This window comes from Liolophura sinensis, chromosome 1 (assembly GCF_032854445.1).
Source record: "Liolophura sinensis isolate JHLJ2023 chromosome 1, CUHK_Ljap_v2, whole genome shotgun sequence".
NCBI lineage: Eukaryota > Metazoa > Mollusca > Polyplacophora > Chitonida > Chitonidae > Liolophura > Liolophura sinensis.
Genome location: NC_088295.1, coordinates 66,145,340 through 66,164,802, shown reverse-complemented (window position 1 = coordinate 66,164,802; position 19,463 = coordinate 66,145,340). Strand labels below are relative to the sequence as shown.

The following is a 19,463-nucleotide window of genomic DNA, read 5'->3' as shown; positions in this document are numbered from 1 at the left end:
GTAGTGTAGTTTTTAAGATCAAGTTTCGGACGGTCATTGTAGATTTAACCCAACTGATGCGTAATATGTTTGTATAACACATAAGTAGGTCACAAGTTGAATGTCTGATATCAAGTGCACATATACTATGTCAAAGTCTGCAGCCATTTTCACACAACTTAGTAATCGTTTTTCTCTAAGCTCACCCCTCCCTCTCCCCCCGAGATGACGTCATCGATGTTAAAACGCCACATACGTGGACGTGCTTGACAAGTCACGAAAAACTTGATTGTGAGGGTTATGAAAGATGTCCCTCAGGTCGGAAATGTCCATTTAAAATATCATATGCATGCTGATAGAAAAAAACACAAAATATGCTTTCAAAACACTTTTATTAACGAAACAAAAGGCAATGATAGAAAATATCACACGGAGACGCCTTGATTCCCATTTAGACTCACTTTGTACAGGCCGTTCAAAAGTCTTCAGCTTACAAAAATATATCAACGATGAAAAGCAATCGGAATTGGTCGCAAAAGTATTTGATTTTAGTGAGATAACAGCAGCACACGTCAATTTTGTCTTCAGAAATGAACAATGTTTGAAAAAAATATATACGTAATGTCAAAGTATTATGTAATAAACACTTTATTTAACTCTCTTAAACACCAAGTAGAATTTTTCTTTCCTCATAAAGACTCGTACGGGGTGGTACATTAACGGTTGCTATTCCAAGACAAACTAATAATGTCAACAAACCTTCAATAAACACTGACAGTATAAAATGTACATAAATCATAACTGGCTGTTACATTCTGATGGCGTATACAAGTCTACAACAACAACACCAAGAACACAGAGCTTGCGGTACTGTGAAGCACTACAGACAAGTAACTAGAAGTTTATACGCCAATTTCCGCAAATTCCGCAAATAACCTCTTTCATTGCCATTGGTACTGGCGATGCAAAAGGTCTTTCACATAACATAACTTTCTCAAACCTTTTCATTCGAGTAAATTTTTGTTACTAGCAGCTTAGCCCTGAAAAGACGCCTAGCGTAAATAGGTTAACTTTTCGATCACTGCACAGCAGATAATTTTACCTGCTGTTTAAAAGGTGAATAAACTGATGCTTAGTTTTTTAGCGAAGTTAAAACCTTTGGCACACTTGATAATATTTGTAAATAGTTCATTATATGTAACTGGCGAGTTGGATTTTGTCCACCTGTCTGTGTTGCTCAGCGATCTGCTTCACTGTAGGCCTATTCCAAATTCCAATGTAGAACACCGCTCAAATAAATAAACAAGTAAATAAATAAACTATTTGAAATAGCTTTCAAAATTATTGCCAATCCCCACCACGAATGAACACTAAAGCAACCATAATACACCACTGTTAGTGTAGTGTCAATGAAATATCGTTTCTAGCCTTGCTTGTCGACGTCCTATGTTGTGTATATCGCCTGGGGGCCACATGTTTCTCGCACGTAGCACGTGTCTTGTTCAGTGGTAATCAGTCCTATTATACTACACTAGTTATTTCGCACTTCGTGTCCCAGCTGGCGCTAAACACGATCGCTAATTTTTACGAGAGAAGAAAATCCGTCTTATTTTATGCTTAAATACGGTAGCTACATAGCACACTGGACATCGTCAACGAGGACTTCCTCGTGGAATGAAGCGTAAGCTAGGGTCTCTTAGGTCGTTGGTTCAAATCCCAAGAGGATCGACCGATTAAATTTGGGTTGTGAACAGTTTGGGTTGGGGCTTGAATATAATGAATATAATGAATAAGACGTGCAGTACAGGGAGAAAAATTAGAGCAGCGACGACAGTGTGATGGCTAGCAAATGGTCACACGTAAGCGATGAAATACGGCCTCTTGTCAATTTACTACAGCCAGGGTTTTATTCTGACTGTTCATGTAAATGCATAAATGGTAGCAATTACACGCCCAGTAGCACCATGGCTTAAGCAGAATAAGATTAAAATGTTGCAGTAATGTTAATTGCAATTTATTAGACGTCACTGGTATAAAATTACTCAAAATGGTGTGTTGTCATTACATTTAAGATACAGTTACATTAAACGATGTAAAGGGACCAGGCCTTGGGGGTGCTTAGTCGACAAGCAGAATCCCGGTTTATGCAGGAATACAATATAATTAAGACCTACAACATAGAGTGAAAAAAGAGAGCAGCGACAACATTGGGATAGCCGGCAAATGGTCACACGTAGCCGGTGAAATACAAAATACAGTCGTCAATAAATTGTTAGAAAAGCATGCCATTGAAAATCGAGTGAAATATAATAGAATGTAGTATATAGTATTCAGTTTGGCTATGTTCAGCCTAGTGAACATTTTCACTTGTAAAAGTTCATGGTCCGAAAACAAGTACTAGCGGATGCCTCAACAGGTTCGCATCCCCTCCTATACTTACATAAATATACAATAGAGTTTTGCCAAAATATGCATTCTATGTACTTTTTCTGAAAGTGTGCCTCGACCACATTTTCGTGTAAATGTGTATACTTATCTGACGGATACATTTAAACTTTCAAGATGAACACAATTTTGGTCTAATGTCAATTGATAAATACCACAAGAGGGTACTCATATCTAGCTCAAAGCTTTAGGTCAGCTCTCAAACACCTAAATGAATTATTTCGGTTTACCTTAACAGACATGAATGATCTCTCTATTCAGAGGATTATATTCATAATGAGCAATGAAGACTGTAATGAATTTGAAAATAAATCTGTATATTGTTCATCACTTTACCGCAAATCAACCGTGTCTGGAATCAGCGTCCAATATAATTTAATGAACTGATATTAAGTTCTGACGAAAATATACGTTTGATGCCATTTGCACTGAATCTCAACATAAAACAAACATTCACAAGAAAATATTCTAAAGGTACTCTTAATCAAGGAGAAATTAATAGCTCGAGTTATTTCTCATTAACGCCCGAACATTTTTTTAACGTACGTTCTTGAAAGTTAAAAAAAGCACAAAAATATGTGGACAGAATTTTTTTGGATGTTGTAACTATAAACACAAGGAATCATTTGATCAAACATGGACGTTCAATATTTGGTGAGATACTGACGAACTTTCCGATGTGTAAAATACAAACTTCTCACGCCTCAGGTCATCTGTTCACGGTCACAAAATCATCAAGGCCCCATGGGTTGTGTGAGCAAGGCGAATTCAGAATTGCCGAATAAAGTATAGCTATAAACAGGGATACAATGGTGGATAACACATTTATTTCTGGAATTTCTTAGACTTTTGTTCTCAGACACCTTAGTCACAAACAATGCAATTTTTAACCCACAGAAGGCACACCCTTCTTCCGTTTTCACCCACATATTTTTTTCACAAAAAAAAATACGCTCAGAAGTTTCAGTGTGCGATTTTGTTTAGATCCATTTTCTGACGTCGTGGTTTTGACTAGTCACTCATTTCCGCAAGCTAACCGTCGAGAGCAGAGCTTGTCTTAGTGGCAAGAAATGGTTGACAGCGGTACATGGTAATTTTTCCATTACCTTGATACAGAACTGTCTATTCAAGGCAACAGAAGTAACAACAATACGTAAGCAGTATGCTGAAACACATGGAATAGTCAAAGTATTTGGTATAGAAATCCACAGAAAACAAACTTAGTAGTGATATCTACCAGCAGAATGATATTCATCCATCCATAGGCACGACTCACTCGATTATCGGCTCAGGAAATCTTGGTACCCAGAGACCAACGGAATAATCTGGCGTACTGATATGTGCATATACATTCCGGACGGTAAAGATCCTAGGCGTCATATTGGTCCCTTCTAGCCAGCTAGCCCTACACACCGCTAGCTCACTTGTTCCAGTGCTATGCTGTGTCGTCGCATAAAGTCATTCTCCGCCACAGGAGCTAAAGTCATATTAATACTGATGGCACTATTTTGTCTGTGGTGAGCGGGTCTAGAGAATAATACATGGCGCGGTAAACTCAAACTGGACGTCTTGGAAGATGTGGTTTCATCTGGTTTACTTTGTTCTGGAGCGGAATCTGTTTAACAAAGTGATGACAGGTGTTAATAACGTAGAAAATGGTGTGAATTCCATGAAAAGCAAAAAAAAAATCCCTGACTCTACATGGGCGACATAATAAAAGATATACAACATCGAGGGTAAAACCAGAACCTGTACGTGGGATGGTCTATCAGCAACCTGCGGATGGCCGTGGGTTTCTCTCGGGCTCTGCCCGTTTTCCTCCCACCATAATGCCGTCATATAAGAGAACTATTCTTGAGTATGGCGTAAAACAACCAATCAAATAAATAAATAAATAAATAAATAAATAAAACCAGAACAGCTACAGCAGTGTGACTGTTGACAAATGGTCACACGTACCCGCTGAAACGTAGGTAGAGGTGTATTCTAACTTTACGGCTTCGAAGAAACCGGACAGAACCCAGATGAATACACCACACCTTTTCACTTATCTGACAAACCTCCTGACGTCAGACTGGAGCCCTGTTGTCGGTTACTAGATTCAACTTGCAACCTATTTCGTGAAATGCCAGCTTAGCCTGAGCCAACCCATTTCGCCAGGTAACGCTAGTTGGACCATTAAAACATTTGAAACGCCTTTCACGAGTGATATATATCCCACACGACTGGCTAATTTCTCCTTTTGATATATCAGACATGGATTTTTACAAGCCTTATCATTTTGAGGTTAGCCCTAATGTTATAATGTTATAAAAATATGGCTTCATTTAAAAACACTATTACTTTTAAATTTATAATCCAGGAAATAGTCGTTACCTGTATCTTTGCCCGATGAGGCAAATAACGAGGCAATTTCCGGTTCGGACTGTCCCTCATATAATCCCCGGTGGCCTAAATAAGGGACGACAACTCTGGCTACTAACTTCTCTAAGCGAAGGTAATTCTTGTTTGGTGGATCTGTATCCCTGACACTCTGCAAAACAGAGACAGTAAGGTTTAGCAACTCTGTTGGGTGTATCAAGAAACTAAGATATTAAGCTCTCAATTTATATTCTTGTACCAATCAGTATTGATGACCAATAGCTGTGGTCAATGATTAGGATATAGGCCTACATGTACCTGTGTCATCCACATCAGGAGTTTTCCTCAGCCTGGGAGTAATGAACCATCTCTGTAATCAAACAGCTTTACATGAAGAGCATACCCAGAAATAAAAGCTCTTCTGTACTTTTCATGAGATTCGGCAAAATTTATCTGACATCTGTACCATTTCGATAACTGACACATACCTGTAATACGAGTAACATCTGTTCTATAAGGGGAGAAACCTCAACGTCAGGGAATTCCAAACTCTCTGGAAAAACGAAATATTACAGTCTGAACTTTCACAAAAAGTAAAATTTCACACTAAGCAAAGTGTATGTAAATTTTAAATTTTCTTATTAATGAAGTGAGTTATGTGGATTTCATCCACTGCCACGTCTAACGTCGTTTTCAAATTAGTCTAAACATCATGTCGTCAATACTTTGCATGTAGTAATTATACACTAAATCATCAGACTCAGGCTACATTTAGCCAAGAGATCTTGTTAGAGAAACATACCCTCAAGGCCAACTTATCCAAAGCCTTCTTAACCTTACGAGCACGTGACCACCATGGCAACCAGCAATGTGCATGTAGGCATTACGTCGCCATGGCTCTTAACCATTACTTAGATATTCACGGAAACTCAATGCTTAAATGGCAAACTTCAATCAACTATTTAGTGTTCAAGAGCTGCGGAAAATTGAGACAAATGCTTAAACTTAATGAAACCAAATACAGCATGAACTACAATGCCCATCGTCATTTTTCAGGAGTATTTAAACACGTAACTTTTGTAAAGAAATGAAGGTTTCACAACGTCCACAACACTTTCTAACAACCACCTCCTCACTCTCCACAAAACGTTGAACAAGACATTACCAATACCAGCAAAACTCTACTTACCCATGAGGTTTATTTTTAAAACGACTGTGTCTCGAAATTCTACCAGGCAAGTTTCACGAATAGGCAAATCCATCTCCTGAAGTAAAAAATGATCATGGTGAATGTTGGTTTCTTAGAGCTATGATCGCAGTAAATTGAGCATTCATTCTATTACACCACAGAATTTTAGCGTAACATACAAACTTGAAAAACAAAATACCTCCATATCATGATAAATGAAGAACCTTATTACTCCGGGGCAAAACGCCTAACCACAGTTATCATATCTACGTAAACCATCGATACTATTCTCTTGTGTATATATATATATATATGGTGTGTTTTCTGAAAAGCTGTTCTTACTGGTAGCGGATAGAGGATGGCCTGAAGCAGCGGCAGGATCACCGTGTAGAAATGACTCCACTGTTGTCCCAGTTTCTCAAGCAGACTTGCTCCTGTAACACAAGATACAGTACTTACAGTCTAAATTTATTACTTATTTGTTTGATTGGTAATTTATGCCGTACTCAAAAATATTTCACTTAAAAGGCGGTGGCCAACATTATGGTTTAAGGAAACCCGGTAGAGCCTGTAGGAAACCCACCACCATCAGGGGGTTGATGCGAGACCTTCCTACATATGGCCGGAGGGGAAGCCAGAATGAGTTGGACTTGAACTCACAGCGACTGAATTTGTGAGAGAATCTTGGCTCAAAGCGCCACGCTGGAACCGTAACCTTCTCGGCAAAAGAGAGCCCCGCTCCCCCACCCCTTACCGGCGTTAACCCATAATCATTCATTCATCCCCCCACCCTACCCTTCCCTTACAGATTAAAGCGATATGAAACAAACTATAAATGCCACCAGTAACACAAGATGCAGTTTGCTGAGATATGAAAACAAAAACCAAAACATGAATGGTTAACACCTTGGTTAACAATAAAAGACATCCTGCAGAATGAAGAGTAAAACCAGAGCAGAGACGACAGTGTGGTGCGTAGTTGACAAAGGGTCTCGCGTGACCGGTGAAATCCGGGTTCTTGGGAATTTGCCTGTAAGGGTTTTATTCTCACTGCTCGTGTATATGTGTGAATGAATATGCCTTTATATGTCTAAATAGACGCTTCCACGGTTGAAATTTTAGCATAATTTGACAGCACAGCGAAGTACTCCGAAAAAAGGTGGTACTTTGTGTATTTGCAGCTAAACAAGTTTACTAATCTCGCATTTATAAAGACACGGGTTTCCACAGACATGTCCGCCGTAGTACCAGTGGACAGCTGATTAAAGTTTCATGAATCTGTGTGGATAGCGCGCATTAGCTTGTCGGACATAAGAATGTCCCAGTATGTATCCACGAAGAAACAATCACGGTATTATCACCCTGTGTACATGGTAAGAGTTGTCAGCACACAGAATGACACTACATTGCCACAAAAGAACAAGTCTGTTTTTCTGCTGTTAGAACATTATTTGTTATGCGATGCGAAGAAGGGGAGACTACTCTATCGGTATGTTCGTCGAATCGCTATCGGATGCACTGGAACGTTCAACAGAGATCATGCTGATTGTAAACAAACACTAGTTTGCATACTTTGGAACATTGTAATTTTGAAATCATAAATATAAATTCCATAAATACTGAATGTTTAGAGGAAATCCCCCGTCCACAAACTCCACGTTTTCCCTACAGCCAATATCGATTTGTTGATATCACCACAGTATAGATCGAAATTGAAATCTCCGTAACTGAATCGACAGCTGCAAAAAATATAATTCATCTTTTCTTTACATATATGAAATTTTATAGAACGTATTTGATTAAGTGGTGGCTGGGGGGTTTGAGACCAAATAAATTCAATTTCAACAGAGGCTGTGTGATGGGCGCAGGGAAGAAGCGGCCAGGGTGGTGGTTGTAGGATCGGGTACATTTCTATTACTGAGGGACACGAAGGTATTTTTGCCTCTGGTGTACTGGAAAGCCACAATTTTGAAAAAGTTCCATCGGACCTGGTATTGAAATCTATGCGAGCCCAAACCAGTCAAACAATTTAAGCAGCTTTGACCCAAGAACACCTTTGTTATAAAGCGGATGAAGACACATTCTTGAGGACTTTCTGCCAGTTTACAAGATAAACAGAAAAGGGTGTAATCCAATTCGATTATTTCACTTAAAACGATAAAACTGTATCAGTAACTCATTATACAGATATCATTATTGTATACATTGGAAATTACTTTTTTTCACAACTATAATCATTAGTATTGTTTTTCACAAAAAAACCCCTGTTTTTCAGAGAAAAGTATTTCCGCAGCGGTGAATTATGGTCAAACAGCACACGAAGTTACAGAATTTTGAACATCAGTAAAGTTAACAAAAGCGTTGCTTTAAGGCTATGTTAGCTGAAACTATTGTGGTAACGTATGCCTTTAGCATAAGCATTCAAGGTAGTTACGATTAACATAACCAACAACTGCTTTGAGAAACGGGTTCAATTAACTCAAAATACTGTAAATCAGTCTCTATTAACGTTTCTCTTGAATTCACTGAGTTTTAATCTAGACAAGGTCATATTCCAAATAGGTAGGGGAAATTTGTTAGTCCAAGTTTTGTTAAAGTTTGCACGAGGGCCTGAAAATTAAACTATTGAGCAAAATCTAAAGCTTTACCACCCGCCCAGTGAAACCGTTTATATTTAGGCTGATTAATGGAGGCTTAACGGCGTTTCCAAGAATATTTGATGTATATGACCTTGACAGAGTTTATGGGTGAATGAGTCAAGGACAATCCGGGTACAATCAGGCATCTGACTAACCCCTCTGAGCTTATACCGCAACCAAATCTGCGAGAACTGGATTTGAACTCTCGCCCTACGCTTGGGAGTTTATTAAGAATTTGCACCGCGTAAAGCTTCATCCCGCATCTCTTATCCCGCATCTCTTATCTGCAACAGTTGATTTAGTTAAACGGCATGCCACGCTGATAAATACCCAGCACAGTGCATAGAGAGGATGTAACAGTAAACACGCTTCTAACAGCTTGTATAGGCCACAACGTGTAAACTTCCACGTCCCTCCATAAAGCAGGATTTGCAAAGCCAGCACTTTGTTATTAATAATCGCACAAGCAATCTATCTCCAAACTGACATGGCACACGAAAACAAACTAACCGATAGAGATATTATCTCCGCCGGTTGAGCATCCTCTCTGCTTTATTACAAACGACCAGACAACCATAAAATCTGTACGCCCCAGATAAGGTTGAAGCCATGTGCACGATCTTTTCATTTAGGCTATTCCGTTATTTTATCCGATACTTAATCCAGATCCAGTCTGTAATGAGCCAAAGCCATGAATGAGTGATGTTAGACAGTGACGTCAGCGTCTTTTTACATAAGCTTTTTGCGTATAATTAACGTACAATTAACACAGATTCGTGATTAACTGACCTATGATCCAGCCATGACAAGAAAAACACAACTCTCTCCCTATGTCACTATTGGTAATCCCAAATTATGCACTTTTAGACATTGGCATGTGGTTTCTTGTTTTGTTTGGGGTTTTTTTCCGTGAAGGTCAAATAGATCAGCAGAAAAACAGCGTCATCAACGTCAACAGTTTACTGACTTGTATAGTCAGCAAACAGCGGGGGAGTACAAGGAATGTTCGATTCTCGCTATATACCTAATGGTATCACGGTAGAAATATACAAGGAGACAAAATGACCTAGAAATAATGTAAACCCAAGAACAAATAAACTATGAAGCCAATGAAATGTTTATCATCAGCAATGTGTAGGAACAGGTGGTAAACTTTCCGATATGTAGCTCGGAATAAGGTTGGGATAGCGGTGTAACAGGCGATAACGTCACGCATTAACAGCTTACAACCGTGCTGTCAAACCCCTTTATCACATCGGGCAATATGACCTGTTTTCAGCTTTTAAAAGTTCTCTCAAAACGGGTAATGCGACCTATTTTCAGCTTGGAACCGGGCTGTCAAAGCGGGTAATGCAACTTGTTTCAGAGAGGAAACGGGCTAACAAAGCGGGTAATGTGATCGCCTTTTGGCATGGAACCGGGCTTCCGTTCGGTATAGAACAGGGCTATCATAGTGGTTTAGTGTCGGGCTGTATACAGGCAGAAATAAGCCCCACGTTCTCGATATAAATCTGGTTTCTGATATCTGATTTATATAAATGGCTTCACCTTATCCATAATGACTATCTAATCAGCACATACAGGAATAGGGAATGTGCTAAAAGCTCCTTGTAGAATAAAGGTATGTTGGTCATTAACGTATATTTCATTAACATTTACTGTTAGTATGACAGACTGCCTGAGGAAAAAATCGATATGCGAAATAATTCTTTGGGGACTTTGGGGACTTTAATTATCGTATAGGTAGTATCACGTCTACGTTTTTCATACAGCTTAAAAGTTAATCACTTTGGTGTGAGGACTATGTACATATCAACTTGTCAGATCTATGAATGATACGGTCACATGTCACATCATATCAATGAGGGTCAGTGCACATGTATTTATGTGTTAAAAGCAAAGAACTCTCGGTCACTAATGTCTATGCGCGCAATGAGAGCAGAGAGGAGCAGAGCAAACAGGTCTGAATGAACAGCAGCACGTGTGCCTCGTTCTTTGAGCCACGCATGCATACTACTCACTTAGCTACCGTCCCGTTTACTTTCACTAGAAGGAAGGTATTTTACACAAAATCAGACATGTGGCATGTAATTACGGGTAATCCTTGTGGATTACTGCCTTCAGTTTCGCCACAACGACCTCTGCATCATCGAAGCCATAAGCCCTTTTTTGTGACCTAAGAAAATACCAACCTGTTTGGTTCTTCATTGACTCCCGCAAAATCACCATTCCTTTCCGCAACAACTTTTCCTGTTCACATAAAACACAAGAACCTTGTTATATAAACCGTATCCAAACATACACTGCAACAAAAGTAAGTTCCCCCCAAAACGTTGTTTGATATCTCCTGTGGTATGTACCAGATGGCAATGAAATTCAACACACACTATCCCAGTAATCCGGCGGACGTGATATATCAAGGATTAACGTGCAGGTGCACTTGTGCGCTGATGGGCATGCGCAAACTGAAAATAGGTCGATTTTGAAAATTTCATAAAAATTTTTGACTCCTTTTATGAAATTTTCAAAATCGACCGATTTTCTGTTTGCGCATGCCCATTAGCGCACAACTCATTCATTGCGATCTGGTACATATCAAGGGAGATATCAAACAACGTTTTGGGGAAAACTTACTTTTGTTGCACTGTTTATAATGAAAAATAACTTCATTGGTTCCTCCACCCATAAGAAAAGGCAATCATCGTGTTAGAGAAGAATTACTGATTATTGCTAAGTAATAAAATAAATCAATTAGATAAAATAAACAATCGAATAAATAATCCACAAGGCATTCTGAGAGCGTAAACCTCCATCAGAGCAAAATGTACAAATTCCCTCACTACATCGCGACCGCTCTCGACTGCAAAATTAGGTCTTGCAGTGGAACAACACGCTGCTAGGCAGTAACACAAGATATAGAAAAACATGCATCCCTGTCGTATCTGGCGACGGTAAAGAGTCCTTTAAAAAATGCCCCCGCGGGAATCTGAATGCAGATCCGAATCACCACTAGTGTAACGGCTTGGTACTTGGCCCCTTTCATTTTCCCTCAAAAGTGCTGACAGACAAACAGACAGATATATAAACGCCGGCAAAAAAAATTTACGGATGTAACAGTAGCTTAACACTACGCAGAAAAACAGAAACTTTCACACCAGAAAGAAATCTAACAATCAGGTCAGTGGTGGATTTGTAACTACTTAATGGCCATGGGAATGGAACACAGGAACTCACGAATGTTGCGGGATTATCTCATGACTTCAGGTCGGGAACTCTAAATAGGAAACTAACCATCTAATGTATTGCTTAGCAGACTGGAAATTTTAGCAATACATCACTGGCCTAATACGCAATATCAGTACAAAAGAAAACACCTGAGTTTTGCCTTAATCATGCACCAAGTGAAATAGTGAATGAAGCTGTAACTGTCTTCATTCGAGATTTAACAATACTCAAAAAAGACGAAATTCAACTAACGGCACAACAAGAATTCCCCGAAGAAATGCACGTGGCAGGAGATCTTGGCTTTACCATGCGAACACACACATACGGTCCTTGGTATTCTATAGTTCACCAATACATTTAAATTAATGCGTGTCTTCAGTTAAATTCAGCTTTTAACACCCATATCTACAGGCAAGAGACATCACTGGTTAAAAGACATCTCCACTGATGTTTTCACACACCACTACATCATAGCAGCCTGCGGACAACACGACAGAAAACAAGGCACGATTACACCCCTGGGATTTTACCACAATACGGGCTACATGGCACATTAAGGATTTCTTCCCGTTCTGTCTGGCATTTTTGGAACTCTTACTGTGATAAACATCGGGTATAATGGCCGGCATGAACAGATAATATAAATCAGCTGAAAGAACATTGTGCATTCGCATGTCCATATTACATCCTCTATAAAGAAGAAAAAGCCCTACATGAGTTACTCAAATTGAGTATGTCGAAGCCTTTCACTTCCTGAAAAAATCATAAATTGTCCACGTAAATCAAAGTGTACAGCAAAACAAGACATTTACATAAATCTAAAACGGACTAAATTCTTTTTATTCAGCGTGTTTTGAAAATGTAATGTTACATCATGCGACGAATGTCACTAACATTGGCCAGAGTTATGTCTCACAAAGCATTGTTTACGAACACAGAAAATTCAAAAAGCAAACAGCTGCGTGTAGGGATAAAAAGCTAACTCGCCAATCTTTATTAAATAGAAGTTTCAAGCACACGATGAGGCAAAAACACGTCAAAAATAAGATACATTTAACGTCATACATGTATAACGTTAACACCGTTTTACCAATCTAACGGCTACATATATTGTATAGCACCTTCATATATTTTAACGTGTATAACAGAATATACACGTGTGGCAGCGACATAGTCTTACGTGTATAACAGAATATACACGTGTGGCAGCGACACAGGGGTACCTGTATGACAGAAGCTATATATGTGTGGTAACGGTATAATTTTACGTGTACCACGACGGCACACAACAGGTATGATTTTACTTGCATAATAACGACAGACATGTACACGTGCAGCATGTTTCATAATAAAACAGTAACAAAGGTCCTCATGCATAAGAAAAATGGTCGGAATGTACACGCATATAACCATCCTTTACCATAATGAACAAATCTATACCATCTCATTTTTAAAACTTCTGATCGGTCAAAAGCTGTCAGCTGGCATGTACGATGTTATAACTGATACACAATATTGTATAAGCCGCGTGAACATGCTTCATGCCATCCAATACTCAACTTGTCGCATGTGAACAACTGTATCTACTACGCGCTCAACATGCACAGGATTTTCGGTCGCATTATTCTCATTTACCTGAGGGAGTTTTGAGTTCGAATTACATCTACATGTTAAAAAGTATTAAGTTTCACAAAAAGTAATATAGACAAAACGAGGAGCTGAACCTTTTTGGACACAGGTGTCAATTATGACTCTGGAACACAGTGAAACATGTGATCGGTAAATTAATATGAAAAAAACGTTGCCTAACATTTTTCACCAGTCAAGACACAGTAGGACTGATTTTACCTTTAACGCCAATAGAGTCCTAACCCAAAATTCCTATATTAAGGCCTAAGGTTGCTCAAACATCAGCCAATTAAACAGGCATATTCTTGATAACTGTTGTAGAAGCGAGTTAGTTAGTGAGTGAGTGATTTGGGTTTGACGTCGTACTTAACAATTTTTCAGTCATATGACGACGAAGGAATCCTTAGAGCGCATGTAATGTGCCTCCTTGTTGCAGGACGGATTCCCACCGCTCTCTAATCTAGTGCTCTTTCACTGAGACGTCTTACCGAAGGTAGGTAAGCCAACTGTTCCAACGCTCTACCAACTGTGCCATCGGGGCAGGTAGTACGAAAAGTGAGTATGGCATTAAATATGCAATAAGTAGACAAACATGACGAACTACCTGCCCAAGTTTCGTGTTTGAAAGACTGCTAATCGACAATGTGCCTCCTTGTTGCAGGACGGATTTCACCGCTCTCTTATCTAGTGCTCTTTCACTGAGACGTCTTACCGAAGGTAGGTAAGCCAACTGTTCCAACGCTCTACCAACTGTGCCATCCGGGCAGGTAGTACGAAAAGTGAGTATGGCATTAAATATGCAATAAGTAGACAAACATGACGAACTACCTGCCCAAGTTTCGTGTTTGAAAGACTGCTAATCGACAATTTTTATACGCAGCACAATTATAAGTGACACGATGTATACACCCAAATCTGTTCACTGTCAATGTTCGCCCTTTCGCCCTGAAGAACCGTGCGATATACACATGTTACGTTCAGAAAAACAGACCTGCATGCCAATATTAAACCTAAACGTCAGACTGTCAGCGTTACAATGTTAAAATGATATGATAAATGCTGTAAAACTTCAGTGCCCATGTTTTCAAATATAACGTCCCATAATGATTGTTTACAAGTTGTAACATATATAATGCTATATTACAAGAAAACTGTTACTGTTAATTTGACATAAAATAATACAGTGTTACATTGCAATATTTCTAAATATGTGCTAAATTTCTAAAAATTTATGAGGTGTTAACTTAACATTATAAATGTTCTCCCTCCTCTACCATTGTCAAAATGTTGGATTTCACACGACTGAACATACATACAACATTTCAGTTTGAAGAAAGTGGGTTAGAGGATATCCGTCGGTAGCCACCAGTGATACGCAGGAGAACCTTATAGCTGCCTGTATGCTTAGGCTAGTACAGACAATGAACACAACATGTTCCTGTAACTGTCGTGAACACTGGGAATAAATGACTACATTGCTAATAGTGCCATTTCAATTTCACTAACAATTGCAGGGAATAATGCATTTCCTTTAACTGCACTTAAAAGTCCAAAAGAAACTCTCAAAACAGTTGGGGAAAATTAAAAGACTGTGTGCCGGAAATGGGAATTTAGTCCAATTTTTTTCACAAAAGCAGAAAAGCTTGTGTAACTACGTTACCATCTGCGCAAAACAAACTTGCCACATACATTCCTGCTTTTTTTAGCAATTACACAAAAAACGTCTAAACAAATTAGGCCTAAAAACGTCATGTTGACACACAGTGGATGTTTTTCACAGCCTCTCTTGACGAAGAATATATGAATGTATCATACAAACACGTAAGCGGGCCTATCCTTATTACGTGTGGCAGCCTGTGTTTACTACACAGACTGAAGTGTTTTTAGCTGCATGCAAATCAAACGTACCTTGAAGTAATCATATATGGGTGGAGAACTGTCCGTCTTAGTCAGGCGTCTGGGAATTGAAAAATAACCAAAAATTTCTATTGAGTATATATATGAAGTTTGCTTGACTCGCTGTTCTACAAAGTATACACAATATCTGAATTAAAGCAAATCTCTTTGAACTGAGTTAAAATGTAGCAAGTTCTATTAAACGCATACGCCTGTTACCGTTAAGCACTATCTCCCTACCTTTCCTGTTGGAAAAAGATGCTACAATTATCGTACACCAACCATAATGAGATGGTAAAAAAATTTATCATAAGGATGCCTGACTGATAAATATTTATTTGTTTATTTGACTGATATTTTACACCGTACTCAAGATTATTTCACTTATACGACAGAGACCAGCATGACGGTGGGAGGAAACCAGGCAAAGCTCGGGAAAAACCCACGACCATGTTGCTGGCAGACCTATACCATAAATAATATTTGCGCTCCAATTCAGTTTTATCAAAACCATATTCAAGAATATTTCATTTACAGAGCTAATATTTGTGCTCCAATTAAGTTTTATCAAAACCATGTTCAAGAATATTTCATTTACAGAGCTTAAATCACACTGTCGGAAGGCATATAATTTTTCAGAGAACTTTATGTAAGAACACCCAAACGAGAGCTGACTGCTTATTGCCATTAAGGCGATGAGAGCCGGGCAACATGCATCGGTTGTGTTTTTCAATTTAGAACTTCCATATTGATACATACACAATTCTTAATATCAATGACTGGAGGTATAGGTTGACCACAACAGTATCCAACTCAGACAGAAACTGAGACAACTCAGACAGAAACTGAGACAACTAAAAGCGAAGACACAATGTGTATTTCGTAGAAAAGCCGTAAAACTTCCCCGACAATCGAGAAGACGTTCAGCCTAATGCTGAGAGAACACGGCGTCATAATGATGTTTTATCTTAATTAAGCCAACATCCAGTTCTTCTTCATCTCTCAATATACTGAGGGTGTGTCTGTATCACACATTAGTGTGCAACGCGAGGGCAGTGTTTTGGGCCTGTGTCACCTGATTTGAATATGTATGAGCAAATAGAGCACAAATGGCGCTTTATTTCACTATCATTCTTGTTGCAACCCGTTCCAACCCCTGGGAAATGGGAAAGGGCAATCTCATTCGCAAACAGTGATTTAGTGTTTGGCATTCGAAACCTCAATCTCGTGTGGGATCAACTTACCCTGTTTCATTAATAAAACACCTCCCGACACCAGACGTGACATCGCATCTGGCTTCTAGCCATAGCCTTGAGGACAGCTAGTGACAAAAACTTATCGACAGTCACAAGGTCATTTTTAAAACTCAAGAATAAATTATTGTCTCACCATAGTTATCGGACAAACATAACGCCAAAAGTCAGATGGTGTATACAGTTAGGCCTACAAGTATTCTACTGGCTTTGCTTGATTGAAGGGGCCAGTCATCTTTGGCGTCTTAGAGCCTCTGTCACATATCCTCAGAAAATCTATGAATGGCCAAAGATGAAATTCGCCAGTACATTACTTAATTAATTTACAGATTTACAACAAGAAGAAGTTTAGTAATTGACTGAAATCATCCAAAAGTGACGTATCCTTTGCTAAGGATTTGTCGCGGCGATAAATCGGAATGTTCCTGAGCCTCGGGGATACTCATTTGGCATTACTCATTTATTTAATTCACGAGTAGATCGGACAACCTTGGCTTGACAGGATGCCATATTAAAGCCGTGTCTGGTCACAACAGCAAAACACGCGAGGGTCATGCAATTTATGTATGTAAGGATATATTCCCTTGAGGCATTGCCGTTAATCTAAAACAGCGGGAAATCTTAGCTGGAGCTTCCGTGATAATGAGTCCAAATATTAGAAATTCCACTATTATTGGTGGGACATAATTGCATGACATCTGCCTAAGGGGATGTGTGTTGGTGAGACATTACACTGGCTGTCCCAATGTTAATACCACGCATTCGCTTCGATATTAAGACTGCAGAATATAGCTTTCAAATCTTAGTCACTGCATCCACATATCTTGCAATAACAAGAACGGACAAATATTAATCTCTAACCACCTATTTGTATATGAAGAACCCGGTTTCCTGAAGTATGCATGTATCTGGGCTTAGGGGTTTTACGCCGCAGATAACAATTGTTCAGTCTAATGACAACGAGGAGTCATTAGGTGTGTGTACATATTCTGCTTGAGTCTGCTTGTGTCAGGGGCGAGTCAATGTTTCCTTATAACCCTCACTGTGACAGTATGTATGACTTTAAATGTATTTCTCCGCGTGCCAATGTGGCCAGATTAGAAACAACAGTTTCATGACAACGGTTTTCAGTACGGCGTTACACAACAATCAAAGTGATAAATAAAATAAACCATTCTATTTCTTGAATAAGCAGCAGTGCGACAGTGGCATCTGTTACTCCCTTACATTACTTCTGAACGAATTCTTGGAAGCCCATACAAAGGATATGCCATGCCAGTACTCGTGGAGATAGCGCTTCATAATGTATCACATCCATATTTCATCACTCTATCTCGCAGGAAATGGCAACCATCTACAGAGTTACAGCGTAAACAAGCCAGAGACCGGATCCAACTAGTTAATAATTTGCTCGCACTATACACAAATTTGGTAACACGGAGCAACATCTGCCACAGGAATTAACGTCAAACCGTTGTAGCGATAATATCAGATATTTGCGTTTGTCAGGTGAAACATCATTGCATGGACAGGTCGAATTGGTGAATGGCGGCGACCGGGTCATATCACGCTGTGTCAGATGACTGTAATTAACAACCACCTCCCTGTCTCACCACCACCTTCGCCGTTCCCATCCAATTCCAATCCTCCTGTGTTGGGTTAGTCTGAACACATTTGTTTGGTAATAACTAACCGGGGTGCCGGGACAATCTCCGCAGCCAGTCTGATAAACTTACCAGTACGAATTCTTGTCATGTGGCAGAAACATTGCTAAATAAAGTGTTAAAGGGACAGATTCTACGCTGATTACCTGACATTCTCCTGAAGGATGTGGAGCTCGGTGGCCAGGCGTTTCTTCTGGAACAGTTGGACGATGGCTGTCTGGACACTGTAGCAACAAAGACATGAGGATAACCTTACCCTCATAGTCGCATAGAGTGACTACGAGGGTAACACCAGGACTAGGTAACATTGCTTTGCCTTTATACTCGCGTGGCTGACACCATCCGTCTTTTGCTTAGCAATAACACCACAACTAGACATTTCCGTTATACTGGTGTGAGTGACGCCACGTGTCCATGGTGTATCAATGTGTGACATGATAACACCAAATTAGACAGCTAAGACATGAAGGTAACATATACAATGTCTGGCAGAAAGACATCAATACCACATGTAAACATAATTACACCTTTATGATAGCATGATTGACTCTACACGCCTTCGTTTATAGGTCAACCTCGCTTTTGAAATAGCTCAAGCGTGATAATCATAAGCAATTCAAATAAAGTTATGTTACCCCGATAAAAACATTTCCCGCCTACAGTACTGTGTGGCAAAACGTATAGTACTTACGTGTATGTAGTACAATGGTCAATTAACAATAGTCCTTTAATCTTAAACTTGAGTCTCCATTGCCCGGGAAAATATACCCTATTCTATCATCATTCTCTTACAATCACAGTTCCACTGATCACCCAAAACTGTCCAGAAAATACTTTTAAACATTTAAACATGTGAGGTGATTTAGTTTACATATATTGGCCCCAAGACACAATACGCGACACGCAGAAATAAGTGATGAATGTCGCGCATGAATATGGAGTGTGACTGCTGGGCAGATTTTGGTGACAAAAAAATTTCACTTGGGTCTAAAAGGATGATGGAAATAGGCAACCTAAATCTTATTTTTTATCCCAAGTGCTCACAAAATAGAAGAGGGATACTCAACAAACGCCCATTGGTTAATCGTATACAGCATCGACACTGGTGGTTGGCCAACATAAGAGATAGGATTTCCTGGGTTAAATCCAATAGCCTTGGTTACACTTGAATAAATGTGTTATA

The 19,463-nt window shown here is 39.3% G+C and overlaps 1 protein-coding gene across 2 annotated transcripts in view; it reads right to left on the bottom strand.

Moving 5' to 3' along the window:
* Positions 1 to 361: 361 nt before the first annotated feature.
* Positions 362 to 19,463, bottom strand: part of LOC135482044 (proline-rich protein 5-like) — a 40,286-nt gene continuing 21,184 nt past the window's right edge. For both annotated transcript variants that reach the window (XM_064761870.1, XM_064761871.1), the window contains exons 3-10: positions 18,427 to 18,504; positions 15,376 to 15,424; positions 10,806 to 10,863; positions 6,317 to 6,408; positions 5,975 to 6,050; positions 5,274 to 5,338; positions 4,801 to 4,957; positions 362 to 4,039 (exon numbers count right to left, since the gene is read on the bottom strand). In XM_064761870.1, the coding sequence (XP_064617940.1) occupies positions 3,840 to 4,039; positions 4,801 to 4,957; positions 5,274 to 5,338; positions 5,975 to 6,050; positions 6,317 to 6,408; positions 10,806 to 10,863; positions 15,376 to 15,424; positions 18,427 to 18,504 (775 nt within the window). In that variant the 3' untranslated portion in view covers positions 362 to 3,839. The remainder of the gene's footprint in view (positions 4,040 to 4,800; positions 4,958 to 5,273; positions 5,339 to 5,974; positions 6,051 to 6,316; positions 6,409 to 10,805; positions 10,864 to 15,375; positions 15,425 to 18,426; positions 18,505 to 19,463) is intronic.